General features: G+C 51.7%; 7 protein-coding genes across 7 annotated transcripts in view; 4 read left to right on the forward strand and 3 right to left on the reverse strand.

Annotated features, from left to right (window-relative positions):
• BP01DRAFT_75861 (putative wd40 protein) overlaps positions 1 to 4,607 on the reverse strand; it is a 5,042-nt gene extending 435 nt beyond the window's left edge. Inside the window, exons 1-3 of the mRNA XM_025580083.1 lie at positions 3,196 to 4,607; positions 1,555 to 3,130; positions 7 to 1,492 (exon numbers count right to left, since the gene is read on the reverse strand). Coding sequence (XP_025435333.1) covers positions 7 to 1,492; positions 1,555 to 3,130; positions 3,196 to 4,463 — 4,330 coding nt within the window. The 5' untranslated portion in view covers positions 4,464 to 4,607. The remainder of the gene's footprint in view (positions 1 to 6; positions 1,493 to 1,554; positions 3,131 to 3,195) is intronic.
• A 1,834-nt stretch (positions 4,608 to 6,441) lies between these two features.
• On the forward strand, positions 6,442 to 7,972 carry BP01DRAFT_378920 (histidine acid phosphatase; the record flags this gene model as incomplete). The annotated part of the gene is made up of 3 exons (XM_025577111.1): positions 6,442 to 6,795; positions 6,854 to 7,764; positions 7,813 to 7,972. 3 exons carry the CDS (start codon positions 6,442 to 6,444, stop codon positions 7,970 to 7,972), a joined length of 1,425 nt encoding a protein of 474 aa, XP_025435334.1.
• Positions 7,973 to 8,506: 534 nt separating this feature from the next.
• BP01DRAFT_370824 (isopenicillin N synthase family dioxygenase) lies at positions 8,507 to 9,708 on the forward strand (the record flags this gene model as incomplete). Its single annotated transcript, XM_025576631.1, has 3 exons — positions 8,507 to 8,821; positions 8,877 to 8,945; positions 8,995 to 9,708. The coding sequence occupies 3 exons, from the start codon at positions 8,507 to 8,509 to the stop codon at positions 9,706 to 9,708; spliced, it is 1,098 nt and encodes a 365-aa protein (XP_025435335.1).
• A 31-nt stretch (positions 9,709 to 9,739) lies between these two features.
• BP01DRAFT_75902 (uncharacterized protein) lies at positions 9,740 to 10,680 on the forward strand. Its single transcript, XM_025580084.1, has one exon. The coding sequence runs from the start codon at positions 9,843 to 9,845 to the stop codon at positions 10,365 to 10,367; it is 525 nt and encodes a 174-aa protein (XP_025435336.1). The 5' UTR covers positions 9,740 to 9,842; the 3' UTR covers positions 10,368 to 10,680.
• A 252-nt stretch (positions 10,681 to 10,932) lies between these two features.
• Positions 10,933 to 11,760, reverse strand: BP01DRAFT_362289 (DUF3716 domain-containing protein; the record flags this gene model as incomplete). Its single annotated transcript, XM_025576215.1, has 2 exons — positions 10,933 to 11,629; positions 11,753 to 11,760. 2 exons carry the CDS (start codon positions 11,758 to 11,760, stop codon positions 10,933 to 10,935), a joined length of 705 nt encoding a protein of 234 aa, XP_025435337.1.
• Positions 11,761 to 12,766: 1,006 nt separating this feature from the next.
• On the reverse strand, positions 12,767 to 13,831 carry BP01DRAFT_332278 (DUF1769 domain-containing protein; the record flags this gene model as incomplete). The annotated part of the gene is made up of 3 exons (XM_025573082.1): positions 12,767 to 12,999; positions 13,076 to 13,579; positions 13,660 to 13,831. 3 exons carry the CDS (start codon positions 13,829 to 13,831, stop codon positions 12,806 to 12,808), a joined length of 870 nt encoding a protein of 289 aa, XP_025435338.1. The 3' UTR covers positions 12,767 to 12,805.
• A 398-nt stretch (positions 13,832 to 14,229) lies between these two features.
• Positions 14,230 to 15,728, forward strand: BP01DRAFT_352842 (short chain dehydrogenase/reductase family protein). The gene is made up of 4 exons (XM_025574031.1): positions 14,230 to 14,429; positions 14,482 to 14,692; positions 14,755 to 15,129; positions 15,341 to 15,728. The coding sequence occupies exons 1-4, from the start codon at positions 14,332 to 14,334 to the stop codon at positions 15,653 to 15,655; spliced, it is 999 nt and encodes a 332-aa protein (XP_025435339.1). The 5' UTR covers positions 14,230 to 14,331; the 3' UTR covers positions 15,656 to 15,728.
• The last annotated feature ends 250 nt before the right edge of the window (positions 15,729 to 15,978 follow it).

The following is a 15,978-nucleotide window of genomic DNA, read 5'->3' on the forward strand; positions in this document are numbered from 1 at the left end:
AATGGCCCTCGAGTGTGCGGATCTCCGACCCGGTCTTGGCGTCCCAGAGCTTGATTTTCTTATCAGCTGAGCCTGACGCCACCGTCAGGCCGTCTGCTGAGAAGACCACGGATCTAACCAAGTCTAAATGGCCCTTGAGTGTGCGGATCTCTGACCTGGTCTTAGTATCCCAGAGCTTAATCGTCTTATCATATGAGCCTGATACTACTGTCAGGCCGTCTGCTGAGAAGGCCACGGATCCAACTGAGCCTGAATGGCCCTCAAGTGTGCGGATCTCCGACCCAGTCTTAGTGTCCCAGAGCTTAATCGTCTTATCATCTGAGCCTGACGCCACCGTCAGGCCGTCTGCTGAGAAGGCCACAGATCCAACCAAGCCTAAATGGCCCTTGAGTGTGCAGATTTCCGTCCTGGTCTTGGCGTCCCAGAGCTTGATCGTCTTATCATCTGAGCCTGACGCCACTGTCAGGCCGTCTGCTGAGAAGGCCATAGATACAATCAAGCCTGAATGGCCCTCGAGTGTGCGGATCTCCGACCCGGTCTTGGCGTCCCAGAGCTTGATCGTCTTATCATGTGAGCCTGATACCACTGTCAGGCTGTCTGCTGAGAAGGCCACAGATCCAACCCAGTCTGAATGGCCCTCGAGTGTACGGATCTCCGACCCGGTCTTGGTGTCCCAGAGCTTGATCGTCTTATCATGTGAGCCTGATGCTACTATTAGACCGTCTGCTGAGAAGGCCACGGATCCAACCCAGTCTAAATGGCCCTCGAGTGTGCGGATCTCTGACCCGGTCTTGGCATCCCAGAGCTTGATTATCTTATCAGCTGAGCCTGACACCACTGTTAGACTGTCTGCTGAGAAGACCACAGATTCAACTGAGCCTGAATGGCCCTCGAGTGTGTGGATCTCTAATCCAGTCTTAGCATCCCAGAGCTTGATCATCTTATCAGCTGAGCCTGACACCACCGTCAGGCCGTCTACTGAGAAGGCCACAGATCTAACCGAGTCTGAATGGCCCTCGAGTGTGCGGATCTCCGACCCGGTCTTAGCGTCCCAGAGCTTAATCATCTTATCATATGAGCCTGATACTACTGTCAGGCCGTCTGCTGAGAAGGCCACAGATCCAACCCAGTCTAAATGGCCCTCGAGTGTGCGGATCTCCGACCCGGTCTTGGCGTCCCAGAGCTTGATCGTCTTATCATGTGAGCCTGACGCCACCGTCAGGCCGTCTGCTGAGAAGGCCACGGATCCAACCGAGCCTGAATGGCCCTCGAGTGTCTGCAATTCGGCATTCCACGACTCTTCAACCTGTGGTAAAGTCTCTATCCATCTTCGGCTGGTCTTGAACATAGCTCGGATAGCACTATTCATAGGCGCGAATGTAAGTGCAGCGCAGTATAGTTGAAGTGGCGCAAGGTCAGCCATGTAACTATTTTTCAGAATAAATCGTTTTGCGTCGTGTAAGAATTCAGAGGAATTTTCGTCCAGGCTGGTCTAGATCATAGTTACTTAATGCCAGAAATTGATGAGGTATCAAGAGTGCGAGCCAAACGTACTTCGTATTTTAAATGTAGTGCATTTATTGCACTAACACCCTCAGAAGCCAGCCCGATCAAGCTCATCACCTCTAGCCAATGAAGAAAATGAACCTTCAGGAAGGAGAGTGCCTCCATTTGCTTTCCATCTTCTTTGCTTTGATGCAGATGATGCGCCCAGTAGCGGCAGGCGTACCGTAAATCGTCTGGTAAATGTTGTTTAATCACACTATCATGGATCTCAGCGCGTTCTATTCCGTAACTTGGTAGACTGCAGATGTTGTGCCTTAAACTGTGATTCATAATCCGAAGGCAGTGTGATGCTATATTACCATGAATCTCAGCCTCATTGATTCGAAACTCACACTCCGGACTCACTAGGAAATCTCGAAATGATAAATGTAGAGTCGTAACTGGAATAACATCATCCTCTGGTACACTGAGGACAGAGCGAAATGACTCCACTCGTCCTTTAACAGTGCTTTTGCTCTTACTAAGCAATGTCGTCAGTGACTCAACTGACAGCGGCCGAGCAAGAAGAACAATAACACCAATGATTTCGTGAAACTCTTGTTTTAGCTTGTCTGAATCCGCCTTATTTCGACCTTTCAAGAGCTGGTTTAGGATTGGCAGGTATGTTCTTTCCATCTCAGAAGCAGATCTTGTGGCTGGATCATCAAGGAATTCAACCAGTCGCTCTTCTGGTTGCCATTGTGGGTCTTCGAGGAAGCGGCAGACAGTGGCGGCAAAGATGAACAAAGGAATAGCAATTGTAACAAGTGTTTGTAGCCTATCCTTCCCAGGCCATCCTTTAGGAAGGGTGGGTTGTTTCTTTCTAAGCTCCGAAAATCTGTGCTCCAAAAAGAGTGAGATATCGCGAGTTATTATTGGTTTGGGGATTGTTTGTAGGATCAGATACTGGCGGTCGTTTTCCTTGAGGCTCTTGAACCCACGTAAAGCTGCATGTTCAGGGCGACATGTCAAAAAGAAACGGAGTGTTATCGAGTGGACCTCCATCACTTTCGGTAGAAGCCGCAAGATATTCTCGATATCACCTTCTGCCTCGCACTCGTCCAGTGCATCGATAACAATAACAAAGCACGGCTTCTCATGATTTGATTGTCCAAAAGTACGTAATGGTTGAAGCAAAAGTTGATCAAATTGCTGATCGATAGTTTTTGTTGAAATACTCCGCTCCTTATCAGCTGACTGTTGAATTCTGGCCGAAAGACCGGGGATAGTGGATGTTATTTGCCACGCAATCGTCGAAAATAGTCGTCTTGCGTTCCCTTGGTCACCAGCATTTCTTTTAAAGAAAAAGCTTGCTGCGAAGATACCCCGGTCACGAAATAACGCTGCCGTCGTCCGAGATATAGTAGATTTTCCAGTTCCAGCCATACCTTCGAGGCAGAATATGCATGGACCTGATAGAGAGCTCCCCCATTTTAAAATTTCCGCGAGCAGCTCAGTCCTGGTTCCTTGGAGACATTCACCTCCACCCTCTTTCTGATAGGCATCGAATAAGGCTTCCTCGACTGGGCGTAGTGTCTCTAGGAGCATACGTCGGTCTATATTTTGGACAAGAATCTGGGTATCCCTTATACAAGATGAGCTATGCAATGATCACATAGAATACATAGAATTTAGAGCCATCTATCGTACCTTTGTGAGTCTTGTATCTTATTTATCCCTTCAGCCAGTCCCTTCACACCATCCATCAGCTGTTTCATAGTTGTCGCCTCCTGCACTTCTTGGGCGTCGACCTTGCGCAAAAGAGCCTTGCAGTAAGCAGCTGCAACAGCCGCGGCATAATAGTGCCACTCATCATTCTTGTGGGTGTCGGCGTAATCACAAATTCCTCGCACTACCAGACAAGGAAGCTCGTCCATGATACCAGCTGCCTCCATTTCAAGGCAGAGCGCCTCTGGATAGTCTTGTTGTAGGCGTTTACGGTATTCAGAGCTCTTGATAACTCCATCTCCCGAAAGTATAAGACCGCGGTGAACGATGGGGTTGTCATCAGGACGTTGAGGGCGGTGGACGGCCATCTTTGCACTTGAATCGTTGCACTCACTGCAACTCGAGCCCTTCACAACGTGGAGAAAGTTCTCGTCGAACAAAATGTCCTCTGCAACAGGCCGCTTGAACATCGGGCGATTGGTAAGCTTCCTAAGAGCCCTTCTCAGCGAATGTTTTTCCATCATTTCGTCTTCTTGCAATTTTCCATCTGCACTTATCAAGATCCGCGGCGGCTTGTTTAGACAGCCCTTTTGGACGTCTTTTTCTTGTTCTCGCTTGACAAAGTCATACTGAACAACACCTGGTAACCCGTCCCTGGGGCTACTGACGACCAGATCACCGAGACGAACGTCGTGCTTCGGGCTGGGGAGGCCAGCACCGATCCCCACCATTAAAGCGAGGCGAACGTTTGGAAACTGTTGACTGACAGCTGCTGCACAATGGGCCGCATTGACAGTACCCATGTCAGGGGGTCGGGCAATGACAACGTTATGCTCGCCAATCAGCCCAAACGAGTAGACATATTTTGTTGGCCCCCCCCTTTCCAAGCGACATGAGTATTCTTTGTCTAGCATGTATCGGACTGCAACAGCTTCATATGCCAGAGCACAAAAAATTGCAATGGTTATGCTTTCCGCGGGAATTTTGGTATCATTTTCATGAGCGGAATCCTCCTCTTCGGCAATATCATGCCACGATGAAGGGCCTTGATTTGAACTTGGAATTTTATTGTTTCCCGGTTTTTTGATCTCTAGGGCGACAGGGCTAACGGGGGTAGAGCTCTTGTTTTCGGATGGGACATGATTGCCGGTAACATTCTCGTTCTCTCTTGCGGGTAGAGCCCGGGCACCAGAATATTGGAGGTATACTAAAGAAAGCACGAAGATAAGAAGAACAAGCAACGAGAACATCGTGAGATAATAGAAGGATCAGACTTTATAATTTGGGTGAGGAAGGTGCCTGTCTCCTTTCCAATATGGCCTCGAGTTACGACACGCTTGATAAGATATTTTTGCTGGACGGTAGAGAAAGTGTTGCTGGCAGTCCAGGCGGAGGGGATGTGAATGGCCAATATTTGCTTTTTCTTGTCACCCCGCTTCTCGACCCTTGATCCCTGTCTATCATTGATCTCACTCTCTTTAAACACCCCGGCAGGAGATAACCCATTCTCGTGCTCTTTTAGCTGGCAGCTCGTCGCACTATGGTCTGTGGACCTGAAGGGCCATCAGGAGCTTGAGATCCTGAATAGAAGAAACGATTAAGAGGCTTGCCGCCGTCATGCTGATGGTGACGTGGCACATGTGCCTCAGCTGCATTGGCGTGCCGCGCAACGCATGCCACTTAGCTCCAGGCACTTGGCCAGCGATCGGTCTGCCATCTGCTGGCCCTGGCCAACTGGGGAGAAAGAAGACGGTCGCAAGGGGAGCCGAAAATGGCTTTCTGCTCAGATATTTAAGGGACACTTGGAAGAGGACAAAAACTGCCCCTTCAGTCCGCGGCAGCATGGTGAGTGGGCGTCAAGAGGGACACTTGGAAGAGGACAAAAACTGCCCCTTCAGTCCGCGGCAGCATGGTGAGTGGGCGTCAAGAGGGACCAGGCACCAGAGCAGGACGACCAACTAGCGCAGGCCGTGGTAGTATTTGCCTTGGTCGTGCGAGTACTTCCACGTGATGCCAAGACCGCCGAGCGTCTAGAAGGACTCGCAAAACGGCGTCGACGGTAGCCGCTTTCGGCTGCTGGATAACTGTTTCATCGTTAAAAGGAGTTATATACTAATCTCTCTTATTAGACTAGAATATAAGCTAAGCTTATATACAGACATATTGTCACGGTGCAAACCCAGAGCACCTATCCGACCCGCTCGACCCAAACAACCTGTTTGACCTGTTTAACCCTCTTCACCCCTTGACTTACCCGTCCCCGAACACGTGACCTGCGATCCCGTTGTGGCTCCTCGAGCTGCGTCTTGTCTATGAACCTGAGGATAGCTTGACCCGGTAGCTAGACGAACAATCCAGAGAAGTGCTATTAGAAGATCTCCCAGTTAGGTGATCAAACCGACCAGCCAGTCCGCTCCTTGACAAAGATAGTATTCTAGGTTCATACTTTGTTATATTCTTATCATCCCTCTTTTTTTTTCTGGATATGTCCGCAATGTAGATTGAATAAAGAACTATTTTAGATTCTTTATTTACATGATAGTCAGTGTATCCATTACTTGATCGATTGGAAAGTGATGTTTATCCACAGCAATCCAGTTCGTTAGTGGGGAAGTTGATGTTGTAGATGAATGGATAGAGGATCGGTCACCAACATCAACCCAGAGGCTGCTGGGGGTTAAGTGGTATGAGAAGGAGGGCTGATAGAGAAGATGTCCTTTCACAGCAGAAAGGGGACGAATAGCAGCAACGCTAATCTTTTCTACGGAGTACAGTCCCTCAAATGTTCGAATGGATGATCTTGCTTCTGTTGTATCACGTGACCGAGGTCCCTTGAACTATTCCTGATCGAGACAGACAGTCGGCGGGGTCATCATAAACAATAACAACAACAGCTAACTTACCTAAAGTTATCAAACATTTCTTCAACAATCAACCCATCCCTGATCGGTGGGTCAATTAGCGTCCTCGTTGGCTTTCAGTCTGGCCTATCCCACATCTTGTATCATGGACGTGGGATTCCAAATTTCATCTTCTCGGTTACCGCCATGCCCACGTGGGAGAATGCTGGGTGGGAGTGGCAGCTCCCCGTCGACCATCTTAGCTAGAAGCCGACCCGTGTGAAGGTGGGAAAGTCGCTCCGTCAAAACAGCGCCTTTGAAGGGTGTTTTTACACATTGTTTGAGAGTGCTATAAAAGGCTATATGCACCCGGAATTACCGCGTGGTCATGTCTACTAGTATCTACGAGGGTCTCGTCGACATGATCTCTCTCTTGTTTAGCCTCTTTACTTCTGCGGTCGCGGCTCGCGACACTTTCTACCCACCACTCAACCACACCACCTTCATCACCAATACTTCGCTAGGAACCTACGGGGGGATCTACTCAGCCCCAGCGGACCAGGCCAGCTCGCCTTCTGCCGACGATGTCTACAACTATTGCTCCATGCCTCACCCCCGCCTCGAGACCTACAGCCTCCCCCTTCCCATCGTCAATGGCTCTACCTCCGGTCGCCTAGTCTATCTGGAATACCTGCAGCGTCACCAACGCAGAACCCCCTACAATATTCTTCCAGGCGGCGAGGTTGGTCACTCTGTCTTGTTTTGTACCGGTATCAAGGTCATTCCCTAACCTTGCGCAGAACCAAGCATATAACTGCAACAACCTACAGCCCTTCCTGTACGCTGCGCCGACCTCCCAAAACCCGTCTCCGCTACACGTTTACGCGCAGTCATACTCAGATCCGACCAACCCGTTCCTTGCGACTTACGTAAATGGGTCCTGCCAATATCCACAACTCACGGTCGGGGGCTTCTTGGATGGATATCAACACGGTCGCGATCTTCGAGCAGTATACCTATACAAACTACATCTCATTCCGTCGGATCCGGCCGAGGAGAGCGGCCGAAAGGTCTGGCTACGTAGTAGTAGCTCCGCCCTCACTCAAGAATCTGCGGGCGGTGTCTTGAGAGGACTTTGGCCAGAGTATCAGGGGTCATTGCCCCTGCATCAGCAGGCAGCCAGTGTCGACACTGTCGACCAGGGTTTTTCTTGTTCTGCACGGAGCGACCTTCTCTCGGCGATCGAATCGACTCCCGTGTGGAAAGAGCATTTGACGGTTACCGCGTCGCTCCGCAACCAGCTGGCCGACATGTTCGATGCCAACACGTCGAGCTGGATGTCCACCTTTGACCACTTTGCCGACAACTTCCAGGCCCGCCTGTGCAACGGCTACAGCTTGCCATGTAGCCTCAAAGACGAATCTCGGTGTGCGACTCAACAGCAGGCGGATGAGGTCTTTCGAGCCGGAGACTGGGAATGGAACTACTGGTGGAGACACAACGCCAATGCTACGCGCTACATCCAGCTTGTGGAGGGCTTGTTCATCGGCGAGGTTGTGCAGCACCTGGAAGCAGTGGCCAAGGGCACGTCGACATTGGTCTACAGCCACAGCTTTGTGCATGATGGAGATCTGGGACCGGTCCTCGGTGCGTTGGGGATCAAGGCGCTGCGTTGGCCGGGAATGGGATCGAACCTTGCCTTTGAGATATGGTACGTGCCACGGATATATGAAGCAACCCGATGTCTAACAGAGAACAGGGAAACGGCGGACTCTGAGCACTACGCCCGAGTTCTATACAGTGGGCGTGCCATCGAGACGATCCATGGAACTCTAGACTGGGTCCCATTGTCATCTTTGCTCGCCATCCTAAGACCCTTTGTGCCTGAAGATATTGTCTCTATGTGCAGCGCGGCCTGACCCTCTCATGATGTGTGAAGCTTAGTTCTTTTCAAGACCGATGTTCAGCTCTGACATGTATCATACCCTGACACCATCCGACTGGTTCATGATATTATCCCTCCCGAAGCATCAGCCGGGCGCAGATCTTCTGCAGCTGGGTCCACAGTTGCGACTGCAGAGATGCATAGAGACAATATCCGCGGTTTTCCTTGTCCTTGCTGGTCAGAATCCAGTCGGTGTGATTCACATAAATCAGTCCCAAGAGGTCTGTCATTGTGACGCTGTGAGTGTATTAAATTTTGGATTAAGGACGTTTCACATTGCATGGTAGGGACCTGCTCTATATACTCAGACACTGGACCTATCGCCGATGAGAGGATAATGTGGTTTAGTCTGTTTACTTTGTCTGGAGGGGTTCGATGGATGCTCGCCATTGTTGCCGGTGATGACGCCAAAGATGTCCCGTGGCGGCCCGATGTCGCAGCTCCAACCCGGGATATCAACCCCGCATCTACAACTACCTTGACTTCTTCATTTTCATTTCTTGCTACAATGACTGGTAACAACCCTTCATTTACCACAATTCCCATCCTTGACTACTCTCTCGCCACTTCTCCCACTACAAAACCACAATTCCTCGCCAGTCTCCGCCATGCGCTGGTCCATGTGGGCTTCTTCTACCTCATCAACGCTCCGGTCGCATCCGCCGTCCGCGACGAGTTGATCCACCAAACCACCGCCATCTTCGATCTCCCGCGCGAGAAAAAGCTAGCGATCGAGATGGTCAACAGTAAACACTTTCTGGGATACTCACGCCTCGGCGCTGAGACCACAGCCCGCCGGACCGATCATCGCGAACAATTCGATGTGCGAGCCTCTCCAGCATGTAAACAGCCGTATTTTGACTGATGGCGTGAGCTAGTTTGCGACCGAGCTTCCTCCCCCAGGACCAGATGATCCGCTCTATCGCAACATTCGGGGACCAAACCAGGTGAAGCTTTCTGTTGATTCAGACTCGACCTCGAGCTAATACTGAATAGTGGCCTGATGAATCCGCCATCCCGGGTTTCCGCACCGCCGTTGAGGCATATCTATCCGAAACCCAACCACTGGCAGAAGCCTTCCGGGGCCTGATTTGCGAGGCCCTTGACATGGCCCCCACCGCGTTGGATGGCTTCTTCGAGCATCCGATCCAGCAGAAACTCAAGCTGATCAAGTACCCTGCGCCCACCCGCGCGTCCGAGGCCCAGGGCGTTGGCGCGCACAAGGACTCGGAATTTCTGACTTTCCTACTGCAAGCCACGCCGCACACGGGGCTGGAAGTGCAGAATAAAGCCGGGGAGTGGATCCCCGCGCCGCCTCTTCCTGAGTCCCTGGTGGTGAACATTGGGCGCGCACTCGAGGCCATCACGGGGGGAGTGTGCACAGCCACAACGCACCGGGTCAGTCTGGCGGCGCAGAATTTCTTGGATGAGCACAACACAGATCTCGGGCCGCGCTTTTCTATTCCTGTCTTCCAGGGGATGAGTCTGGATTTATCGGCGGAGGAGATCTCGCTGGCGATCCCGGCGCATATCCGCGCGCTGGTGGGCGACGAGCAGGCGCGGTCGGACGCAGAGGCGACTTTCAACCGTATCTTCCGGGGGCGGGTTGGCGAGGGGACGTTTGTGCATCGCATCATGTCGCACCAGGATGTAGGCCGACGCTGGTATCCTGAGGTGTTGGAGTGGGCATTAGCGAAGTATGAAAAATAGTACCTAGTACACAGGACTAGTAGTGTTCAGTGTATGACTGGATGGATTGATTGGTCATCTGTCATCTCATCTTGTCATTCTCCCCGATCAGCTGGTGGCCCGTCACCACCAGGGGGCACCCGAAAACTCCTGAGATGAAACTAGGGTTCGTATTCAAGGTTAAGCGGCGCCTCTCGTATGGAATGCAGCCATTCACGGCCACGAGTTGTCCCGCAATCGCCAACCCTGCACTCCATACCCCGTGCCCCCAACCCCCCGGTGTGCGATGCATGATATGCTGGTTAAATATAGTATTTTTATATACTGAGATGGTCCCAGATTGCGCCCACGTCTTCCCCTTTCTTACTGTGTCTGTTTCAAAGCAAGCCATCACCCCTGGCCTGGCGTGGCCAACGATCCATCCCAGCCCGATGGCGTTATTCGCGCGCGCACAGAGCGGACAATGTCGCGCCCACCACGCCTTTACCACCAAGACCTCGCGCATCAGCATCGTCTGCTACTCAATCTACTTTGTCGTCTTCCTGGGACTCTTCTTCTTCACCGCGACTCGCTTTGCAGTCAGCGACAGTAAACGTCAATTCACGGTGCAATGGCTCCTCCTCGCCATTGCCGTCACGTTTATGCTCCTGTACACTCGACGGGGGTGGTGGGGTCGATGAATGGGGCGGACCGGACGGGGGGATCTGTTGGGCTTGCGGAGGAAGCGATCCGGGAGGTGCAGGCGAGGATGTATGTCGAGGACTTCTTCTATGCGGTTGCGGTGCTGAGTGCGGCGGTGGTGATCCGTCGCGGCGGTTGGGAGAGGGACGGACGAAGAAGAGGAGGTCGAGGATTGGGAGGGTGAGGAATATGTCGAGAGATGTGCGAGGAAAGGGGGATCCGTGAGATGATGCAGTCAGGAAGAGATTAGGTTTTAATTTTATGAACATATTTGCCCCTTCCCCTTCTCTGATGATGTACAGTATATATAACACGGCGGACGATTGCGGCCATCAGGCAAATGAGTTTTCACTTGGTGTTCTGCCGGCAGAATCAATTCATCTCCTAGCTAGGCTATTTAAGCGAGTATTTTGTACGTACTACATGAAGCTTTTAGACTTGCTTAGCTTCACCTTGCGGCTACTAGTCCTGAGCACCACGGAGAGGTGCAAGTCTTGCCCAGGGTGCTGTACACAGGTATCCCGTACAGCTGGGGTGCAAGAGATACTAGAAATCGTACGTACCTTAATCGATCTCAATGATTTCGTCTGGAATAGTAATCACGGGGATCTCCTCTATATCTTCCTCCTTTATAGGAGGGGGGCGGCGGGCAGGCACCAAAACCACCTCCTCCTCTTCCTCCTCAAACCCCAGCAGAATTGGATTCGTACGGGCTCCCGGAGCAGGCGACCCCCTCCCAATAATAGGAGTAGGGGGATTGGCTGGTCGTACGGCCCCCCATGCTGAGTCTCGGATGGAGCAACGAGATCCTGCATCCGGCCATTTGCAGTTGGCGCATGCTCCATCGAATGCCCCAGGTAAGTGGTGGCATTCTGGGAAGGGACCGGCTTGACTAGTACGGCAGCTAATACAAGCCTCAGGCGGACGACTTCCCAAAGACTGGATCAGCAGGGCATTAATATAGGACGGCCGATGCGAAGCGATCTGATAAGCTTGGATCCGGCCGTATCGGAACTCAACGTCACGCGCCTCGTACGAAGCAAGTACGGTCCTTCCCACATTGGTGTGGACGTACGGGGCAATCATCCCTAGATCACCACGAGGGATCACTGGGTTGCGGCCCTCCGGGAGCCCTTCGTACAATCGGTCCCAGTATCTCCGCAGATCTGGGGGCACGTACACCCCAGGAGGAGTGTAGTTGGGGGGCCGGCGGGCAGCACGGCGCGAGGCAGGACGGAGGGTGTTGTTGTTGTTATTGTTTCTGTTACTCGTACAAAGTCAGTTAGCACTATCTTCATCAATTTTCATCATCTTTTTTGTCAAAAAGAAACCAGAGATTGGGTAAATAAGCTTAGCTATAGCTTCTCTGCTTTCCAACACGTACGAAGACATTTTGGAGGGGGGAAGGGCGGTTGGTGATGGTGGTGGTGGTGGTGGTTGTAAGGAAGAAGAGAGGAAGAGAAGAAGAAAACAGGTCTGGAATAAGAAGCTCACCAGAAATCATAACACAAGAGAAATTCAATCGTACGAAAGAGTCAGTATCAGTTTTAAGAGTATATACACTTATAAATCAAACGGAATTCCATATTCTGCTGTCCCCTTCTTGTCCTTTGCCTTCAGCACGTATTTCTGCCTTGTACGATGAGGTGGTGAGGGTGAGGCAGAAAGTAAGCATTTCTGTACGTTGCTGATCTGGCGATGCTGAGGTTCCTGAGATTCTGCAGTCTTTGATTCTGCAGTTTCTGATCGTACAAATAGGCTCTTGGACGATTCCTTTTCAACCTTTGGAGATGTAGATGGTTCTGTTTTAACTCCAACCTCCTCTTCTTTAACAAGAGATGTATGCGTACGGCGCTCAATAATCAGAAGAATCTGATAGACTTGACTTGTTGATGTACGAAACCAGGCCTTTAGAAAATCACCTGCTTTCTGTGTAGTATCAACCTTTGGACTTAAGAAAACAGGCTCTGTTCTAAGTAGGCCTGTTGCTAGTCGAAACTCGTCATTCTCTTGTTGTACGTACTGTCGCTGGTGTAAAGTCAAATCAGTTGTAACTGTATGGTCTCGCTTCTGAATACTCCAGGAACTTAGTCGACTCTTGATCGTACGTTCTGCAACCTGAATATGATATTTTTCTCGAAGTGTAGAAGCGATACGTGTAGAAGAGTAGCTCTGTTGATAAAGATCAATAATCTCCGTCTTGTACGGCTCAAGATTGATAAATGGAGGCATCTCTTGTTGTAAAGAAAAGGTTGAAGAACTGTATATATAATAGTAGAAGAGAATAACTTCATATAATTATTTTAGAAGCAGTAAGATAAGCAGTAACAGGACTTGTGAAAATCGGTAGAAAACTCCATTTGCCCGATGGCCGCAATCGTCCGCCGTAATATATATGCTCCTCTTGTAGATAAGTAGTCAAGCGCGCAACCTCCAACTAATCCACCTCATCCACTCCTTCATTCCCATCCCCGGCTTCAGCCTGCGCCTCCTCTAACACGACCGTGAAGTTCACCACCAAATACTCCTCCCCGGTGGTCCTATTCTTCAACACATACCGTAACACATTATTCTTCTCACTCACATACTTACTAATGTTGAGTGTAATGCCGGGAATATGAATCGCGAACCCTAACTCCGCGTCAGCACATATTTCCCTCCCTGCCCCCTTTCCCCCCCCAGAAAAGACACTCCAACCACAACATACCATTAAAATCCAGGTAGGGATTCCCAAAATCCGCCTGATACACCCTCCCGGGCTCGAATTCAAACTCCGCTCGTTTCTCCTCCGCGCGGAAGAACTTCGTCCGGGCCGCCGCATCCTCCGGCATCCCGTATCGCCTGCGCACCTCCTCCCCCGACCCATCCGCCCCTTCCATCACCACCAAATCCGACCTTGCCTCGCTGGAGTGCGGGGTGGTGGTATCCCCCACGCGCAACTGATTCCACGAGGCCAGCGCCGGACTATACAGGTAGGGTTTCTCCGCGTGGGCGTCGCCCTCGAGCGAGGGGTCGAGCATGGTCTGGACGATCCGAAAGGCGGTCCCGAAGCCCGGGGGCAGGTAGTCGCGGATCGGGTGGTCGAAGTCGTTGCCGAAGAGGAGGTCGTTGCCGTTCACCGGGTGGGTGAAGGTGAGGGAGAAGGTGAGGCTGTATCTGTTGTCATTGGCGGTGAAGTAAGGGTTTGTCGCTGGGGAGGAGGCGGGGTAGCCTGGATGTGACGTTGGGGGTTAATATTCGGGGTGGATGGATGGATGAATCATCCGCGAGGGATGTTTGGATGGATGATACCGGTGTAGTCCTTGATGCGCACCCAGAGGTCGGCGGTGAGATGAGAGCTCTCGATGCGAAGGGGGTCGGGGCCGTTGACGGTGACTTGGTGGTGGGTTTGAGGGTCGTAGTGGGGGCCGGCGGTGATGCGGAGGCGGTGGTGGGGGGGTTTCTTGGTATTGCTGGTGAACATGATGGAACTGCTTTTGTAGTTAGACGTGGATGAGGAGGATATCTGTTCTACTGAATAGTTCTGATATCAAATTATAGGAAATTTGTGCATTGAAGCTTTCAAGGTATGACGTAGGGGGGGGTAATTATCCGCTTATCTTATCAGTTCCTTCACTAAGTTATTCTCAGATCAAGTCAAGTCAAATCACTTCATTTCATTTGACAAGACACGATCATGACAGGTTTATTGGTTATTCTCGTACTTGCTATAGTGCAAACAAGACCATACACATTGTCATAAATGGTCATAATCCAGCTGTTCAAGGGGGACCAGTTTGCATTGGAAGAAAAGGTCTGGCGGGATCAGGAAAAGTGGATGCGATGCGCCCAGGGGCTGATATCATACTTACGCCGTGTTGACACCAGCGCCCTATTTATTCTATTGAAAAATCCCCCCTCGAACCACCCCCATGATGCTGAATTCTTTTTCACATCACTGAATTACTGAACCAAAATATCATCATGCAGTCCGTACTACAGCCCATCATCGGTCCCAAGAAGGAGATCCACGACCTGTCCGGTCGCGTCGCTTTGATCACCGGCGGTGCCTTGGGAATAGGGTGAGTGTTGTCTCAGTCCATCAATTTTTTCTGGCGTCCCTGACCAGTCCAGATATGAGGTCGCTCGTGCCTTTGTCCTCAATGGCGCCCGAGTTATCCTGGTCAACCGCAAGGAGGAACAGGGCCAGTCCGCCATCGAGTCGATCAAGAAGGAAGCCGGCGCGAACGCGCAGGTCGAATGGATTCCCTGCGACATGGGCAACCTCAAGGAAGTCAGAGAGGTCTTTGAGGGAATCCGCCAGCGCGAAGAGCGGCTGGACCTGGTAAATGATCCCTGGGATTCAGTGCCCCGGTATACCGGACCATCTCGCTGACCAGCCCCCAGCTCATCCTCTCGGCCGGCATCAACGCCAACCAATACGGCGAAACGCACGACCAGATCGACCGCCACTTCCAAGTCAACTGGCTGGGCCAGTTCTACGTCGTCAACCAGCTCTATCCCCTCCTGCGCAAGACCTCCAAGCTGCCCAACACACCCGCCCCGCGCATCGTCTTCGAGTCCTCCGAGCAGCACCGTAATGCCCCGCCTGATGTGCACTTCGGCTCGCTGGAGGAGCTGAACAACCCCGAAGTCGGCAACACGCAGTTGTACGGCCGCACCAAGCTGGCCATTATTCTCGGTGTCAAGTACGGCCTGCTGGACCGGGTGATTAAGCCTAATAATGATAACATCTATGCGCTCTCTGTTCACCCTGGCGCTGTAAGTCTCCCTTTTCTCTTTCGCGTGTGGTTGTCGCAGAAAGGGAGTGGGTATACGGAGTACCTCGAATATCACACCCTGCTCCGGCCTCGTCTCCCCCCGCCCCCCGGCCCCCCTCCACCCCCTATACTCAGCCAGCAATAGATCCCCACCGCAATCATCCATCTCGTTTCAATATCCTGGTCACTCACATGCTCATCAAATCAAACAGGTCAACACAGCAATGCAAGGCCAGTGGAAGGACGCCTACCCAGGCATCGTCGGCAAGATCCTAACCACGGTGATGCTGGCCGTCGGCCGCAACGTCGAGCAGGGCTCGTACAGCGCGCTGTGGGCCGCGACCAGCCCCGAGATCGAGGAGAAGGGATGGAACGGCTACTACTTCAGTGACGTGGGGCAGCTGGGCAAGGAGAGCAGCCAGGCGTCGGATCCCGTGCTGGGCGCCGCCCTGTGGGATCTCAGCCACCGGCTGATCAAGGAGAAGGCGGGTGAGGATGCGGTGGTGGATTGGAATGCGAGTGCTTGAGCGGTTTGATGACTATTGGTGTATGATTTTGATGAATGTATAGCGCAAGCGCAAGTTACTGTCTCAAATGAAGTCGGAATTGTATTCTGCTCTTCGAGGTATTGTTCTTCATACTCCGTCCCTTGGACCTGTAATCTGGCCGCAGGATGGATGGTGGTTAAAACGAAATCTCCTTCTGGTGTGATATCCAGGCTGTAGATAAATCGTGGACAGCAGCTGCCAATGCGGTGCGGCCAGCCCTACCCCAGCTTTACTCCGCCACCACCAGGTACAGCTCGTTGTACGCGAGACTAGACAGTTCGCAACCATTAGTCCGACCACGT

Source organism: Aspergillus saccharolyticus, assembly GCF_003184585.1.
Source record: "Aspergillus saccharolyticus JOP 1030-1 unplaced genomic scaffold BP01scaffold_2, whole genome shotgun sequence".
Taxonomy (NCBI): Eukaryota; Fungi; Ascomycota; class Eurotiomycetes; order Eurotiales; family Aspergillaceae; genus Aspergillus; species Aspergillus saccharolyticus.

Excerpts from the sequence above, each read along its gene's own strand:
- BP01DRAFT_75902 (XM_025580084.1), top strand. The coding sequence starts at position 9,843 with ATGAAACTAGGGTTCGTATTCAAGGTTAAGCGGCGCCTCTCGTATGGA.
- BP01DRAFT_352842 (XM_025574031.1), top strand. The coding sequence starts at position 14,332 with ATGCAGTCCGTACTACAGCCCATCATCGGTCCCAAGAAGGAGATCCAC. Across the intron at positions 14,693-14,754 it reads GCGAAGAGCGGCTGGACCTG|CTCATCCTCTCGGCCGGCAT; the intron begins GTAAATGATCCC and ends ACCAGCCCCCAG. Across the intron at positions 15,130-15,340 it reads TCTCTGTTCACCCTGGCGCT|GTCAACACAGCAATGCAAGG; the intron begins GTAAGTCTCCCT and ends CAAATCAAACAG.